At 42.7% G+C, this 5,110-nt stretch overlaps 1 protein-coding gene across 1 annotated transcript; it reads left to right on the top strand.

Moving 5' to 3' along the window:
* Nucleotides 1-865: 865 nt before the first annotated feature.
* Nucleotides 866-1,960, top strand: LOC133287174 (uncharacterized). Its single transcript, XM_061484733.1, has one exon. It carries the CDS (start codon nt 866-868, stop codon nt 1,958-1,960), a length of 1,095 nt encoding a protein of 364 aa, XP_061340717.1.
* Nucleotides 1,961-5,110: the final 3,150 nt, after the last annotated feature.

The following is a 5,110-nucleotide window of genomic DNA, read 5'->3' as shown; positions in this document are numbered from 1 at the left end:
ATAAACAAAAAAAAAATCAAATTTCAAATAAAACTATCATAGGATTCGTTAAGGATTAGGGTTACCTAAACTCCATGTTTGAAAGTTTCCTTGGGAGAAGAGCGATTCGTGAAGGGAAGTGCAATGGGTAGCTAAGGGGAAATAATTACGACACAATTTGAAAGGGTTGGAAATAAAAAGGAAAAGGAGAAGAGAAGAAGGGAAATGGAGATATGTAGGGAATTGAAGAGAATATAAAAATGATTTGGTTTGTTAGATTAAACTCTTATTTATAGTTGAAGTTTTGTAATTGAGATATTAATTACAGATAATATCAATGGTCATCATAATTGTTCTGGGTTCATACAGTGAGCCGTACTTGATCGTAAGAGTAAAGGACACGGAACCCGGATATATTTGACTCGGATAGGCGGTTGGTCATGTCAGTGAGTATTACACGTAGTGGGATGCTTGGGAAGACGAGCAACGACGGGAAGGTTGTCATTATTACGCTCGCCATAGGGGGTAGGGGCGAGGTCAGAGACGTTATGAAGAAGCTGATGAGAGGAGGAGGACAGATGGAGGAAGACGGTATATTTATTACAGAGATGATTTTCCACAAGATGAGGATGAGTACTATTATGCACCAGGAACCCGGGCTCAGAGAGGAGAGTGGCAATCAGTAGAGAATTATAGTCCTCGTGGTTATGAAGGACAGATGATGAGACAAGAAGGACCAAGCTGGAACGAGCAGACGAAGAGATTAACACAACAGATGCCGCAGGAGATTCGAGAGCCGCCTGGTAGTCAGGGTCCTTCAGGAACCCCTTTATCTTGGAGATTGAGGGCAGAGCCTATTCCGAGTTGGTTCAAATAACCCACTGAGATGAAAGCTTATGATGGAAGCTCAGATCCAAAGGAGTTTGTAACCGTTTTTCGGGCAGCGATGTCATTACGTGGAGAATCAGACTCTTTGTTATGTCGGACATTTCCAGTTTTCCTAAGGAAGCAGGCGTTAGAATGGTTTACGGGCCTGCCAGTCAATTCCATTGACAGTTGGTCTGATTTATCTCTTCGTTTCATACAGCAGTTTGCTCATTGTGGACCCCAACCAAAAACCACACACAATTTATGTGGAGTGAGACAGAAGCCAGGAGAAAAGGTCAGAGAATATTATGAACGGTTTCAAGCAGAAGCTAGACAAGTCAAGGGGTTGGAGAATCAGACGTATTTGCTGTTGTTTACCACCAGGTTACAGCCTGGCGGGTTGGCGGATTCTTTGGCGAAAAAAGGACCGGCTACAAAGGAAGAGTTGATGGAAAGGATTCAGAAGTATATTGATTTGGAAGAATTTAGATCTTCTCAGAAGCAAATTGAACAAGGGTTCAGAGAAGCTACATTTAGGAGGCCGGACAAGCCTGCTGGAAGAGGACAGTTTGACGAAAGACGACCTCGGGTAGTAGGGGAAAGATTTAGAGAAGCATATAAGATAGACTTCACACCATTAAATACGTCCAGAGCCCAGATATTGAAGGAGGTAATGTCTACAGAAATGCGAAATGTTCCACGGCCTCCGCTGATTCGGTCGAGTTATGCCCAGGCAGATAAAACGAAATGGTGTGAATTTCATCGGGGGTATAGACATTATACGAATGATTGTTTTAACTTGCAGAATGTTATTGAAAGGTTGATTCAAGAAGGGAAACTACAAAAATATGTAAGAAGAGGAGAAGGAAATGGGTGTAAGGAAGATAAGATCCGGCGATTCGACCGAAGTCGCAGCCCGCCTGGGGGAAGGAATAGGGAGGCTAACAGAAATCAAAAAGCAGAAAATAAATCATCTCCGGGTCGAGTTCTGGTGGGGCATATTTGCACTATAGCTGGAGGGCGAGCAGGAGGAGGAGAATCTGGGAATGCCCAGAAAAAGCACTTAAAGATGTGTATGGCCATTTCAGAGAAACCGTGTTTTAAAGAAGAGTGAAAAAAGACGGGCGAGCAGGTAGTGTTTGAGGATTTAGACGATGAGATACTAGACCCGGAGCATGATGATCCCTTAGTGATTTCGGGATTGTTGGCAAACTATCAAGTTGATAGAATGTTGGTAGATCCAGGGAGTTTAGTGGATATTATATTTTGGGATGCTTTCAGAAGAATGGATTTAGATTATGATCAGTTGGAGCCGTGTGGAGCTGATTTGTTAGCATTTACAGGAGACAAGATTAAACCTTTGGGATACATTCCATTGAGGTTAACGTTGGGGACCGTGCCTACACACAAGACAGTCACTTTGTCGTTTGCTGTAGTGGATCTGGGTTCCGCGTATAATATTATCTTCGGCAGACCATTCATGAAGAAATTCAAGATCTTTTTGTCAATTTATCAGTTGGCAATGAAATTTGTAGCTAAGGATGACAAGGTGGCAACGATAAAGGCGAATCAGGTAATGGCAAGAAGCTGTTATAACATGAGTTTGAGGATTCCACAGGAAAATAAGAAGGAGCGAGTAATGATAGGAGATGAGGCAAAAGAGAAGAGGAAGCACAAAAGGAAGTAGACGAAAAGAAAGAGAAGCAAGTAATGGTAGTCGGGATGGATCCCCGGGTAGAAAATAAAGTGGAGAGACTAGAGCCCGTGGGGAGCATGGAAGAGGTTCAGTTAGGAGCAGGTTACTAAAATGGGTTCCGAGTTAGAACCTGATGTGAGGGCTAGCATGAAAGAGTTATTGCAAAAGAATGCTGATCTTTTCGCATGGAAACCTTCTGATATGCCCGGGATGGACCCTGCTTTATCTTGTCATCGTTTGGCAATAATTCCTGGAGCGAAGCCGGTGGCCCAGAAGAAGAGGAGATTCTGTGCTGAAAGGAGGAAAGTGATTAAGGAAAAAACCAAAGAGTTGTTAGAAGCAGGTTTCATTAGAGAAATAGAGTATGCCACATGGTTAGCCAACCCCGGGTTGATTAAGAAGCCGGATGGGAGATGGAGGATGTGTACAGATTACACGGATTTGAATAAAGTTTGTCCTAAAGACATATTTCCTTTACCCAGTATCGATCATCTAGTGGATAAGGCGTCAGGATATAAAGTGTTGTCATTCATGGATGCATATTCCGGGTACAATCAGATACCATTATGGAAAGAAGACCAGGAGAAGACATTATTTGTAACAGAAAATGCAGTGTATTGTTACAATGTCATGCCGTTTGGGCTCAAGAACGAAGGGGCAACTTATATGAGGATGCTGAATAAAGTGTTTAAGGAGCAGATGGGAAGAATGTTAGAGGTGCACATGGATGACATGATTGTGAAGTCGGAAGATGGTGAGATGCATTTAGCAGATTTGGAAGAGGTTTTTGAGCAAGTTCGGAAGCACAATATGCGTTTAAATCCGAGTAAGTGTGCTTTCGGAGTTCTGGCAGGAAAGCTTTTGGGTTTCTTGTTGACAGAAAGGGGAATAGAAGCTAACTCGGATAAATGTAGAGCGGTGATGGAAATGAAGAGCCCAGAGAATGTTCAAGAAGTTCAGAAGTTAAATGGGCGAGTGACAGCTCTGTCAAGGTTTTTGGCTAAATCTGCGCAAGTGTCTTTATCACTTTTTCAACTCTTAAAAAAGGGATCTGAATTTACATGGACTGAGGAGTGTGAAGTTGCTTTTCAGCATTTCAAAAATATCTTAGCTTCACCACCAATTCTTAGTAAGCCGGAACCAGGGGAGCTTTTATATTTGTATCTGTCTGTTTCCCAAGAAGCAGTAAGTTCGGTGCTTGTCCGAGAAGGAAAGAGTGGGCAACAGCAGCCCATGTACTTCATCAGCAAAGTGTTGCAAGGAGCAGAAGTGAGGTATCAGCATGTAGAGAAAGTGGCTTTTGCATTCCTAATTTCAGCACGGCGGCTTCGTCAGTATTTTCAGTGCCATCAAATAATAGTCAGAACGAACCAGCCAATAAAGCAGATGTTACATAAGCCGGATTTAGCAGGTCGAATGGTGGCGTGGGCAGTAGAGTTATCTGAGTTTGGTATTACCTTTGAAGCACGTAAAGCAATTAAAGCACAAGCATTAGCTGATTTTCTGGTAGAAATGACGCATCATGGAGGTACCGAAGAAAATAATTGGTGGAAGTTGTTTGTAGATGGATCATCCAATAAAAGAGGTAGTGGGGTTGGAATTATAGTCGAGAATTCAGAGGGGGTGGCAGTAGAGCATTCATTGTCGCTAGCATTCCCCACAAGTAATAATCAAGCCGAGTATGAAGCAATGATTGCTGGGTTGATTTTGGCAAAAGAGCTCGGAGCGGAGTGTTTGACAGTGTATAGTGATTCTCAGTTGGCGACTTCACAAATAAGCGGGGTGTACCAAACAAGAGGGGAAGTTATGATTAAGTACTTAGCAAAAGTACAAGAATTGATGAGAGAATTTAAGGAGATCCGCATAGAGCATATTCGGAGAAGTGATAATGTACGAGCAAACGTCTTATCAAAGTTGGCCAGTACTAAAGCCACTAGAAGTTTGAGGACTATTATTCAGCAGAGCATTCGGGCTCCGAGTGTAGTATGGATGGTAGAAGAGGTAGATTGGAGGAGCCCAATTAAGGATTATATGGCGAATGGTAAAGAACCAAACGAAAAGATGGAGGCAAGTCGTTTGAGAAGACGAGCAGCGTGGTTTGTGATGATAGAAGGGAAGTTATACAGACGGGGAGTAAAGTCACCTTTGCTGAAATGTATTGCTGCGCCGAACACAGAATATGTGTTAGAAGAGATACATGAAGGAATTAACGGGCATCACCTTGGTGGGAAGTTGTTGGCAAGGAAAGCTATACGAGCAGGATATTTTTGGCCAACAATGGGAGAGGACGCTAAAAGACATGTTCAGAAGTGTGACCAATGCCAGAAGTTTTCTAATGTGTATCAAGCTCCTCCCGAAGAGTTATTTTCCATTTCGTCACCTTGACCATTCTATAAGTGGGGCTTAGATCTTCTAGGTCCCTTTCCTAGGGCAGCTGAAGGAGTTAGATATTTGATAGTGGCAGCAGATTATTTCACTAAGTGGATTGAAGCGGAGCCGGTAGCGATTATTACTGCTCGGAAGGTCCAGAAGTTTTTCATTGGAAAGATAGTTTGTAGATTTGGTATT

This window comes from Gastrolobium bilobum, unplaced genomic scaffold, assembly GCF_033153095.1.
Source record: "Gastrolobium bilobum isolate Gb01-03AN ecotype WA unplaced genomic scaffold, APGP_CSIRO_Gbil_v1 utg3288, whole genome shotgun sequence".
Taxonomy (NCBI): Eukaryota; Viridiplantae; Streptophyta; class Magnoliopsida; order Fabales; family Fabaceae; genus Gastrolobium; species Gastrolobium bilobum.
Note: the sequence above shows the minus strand (reverse complement) of the source record. Positions and strands in the feature narration are given on the sequence as shown.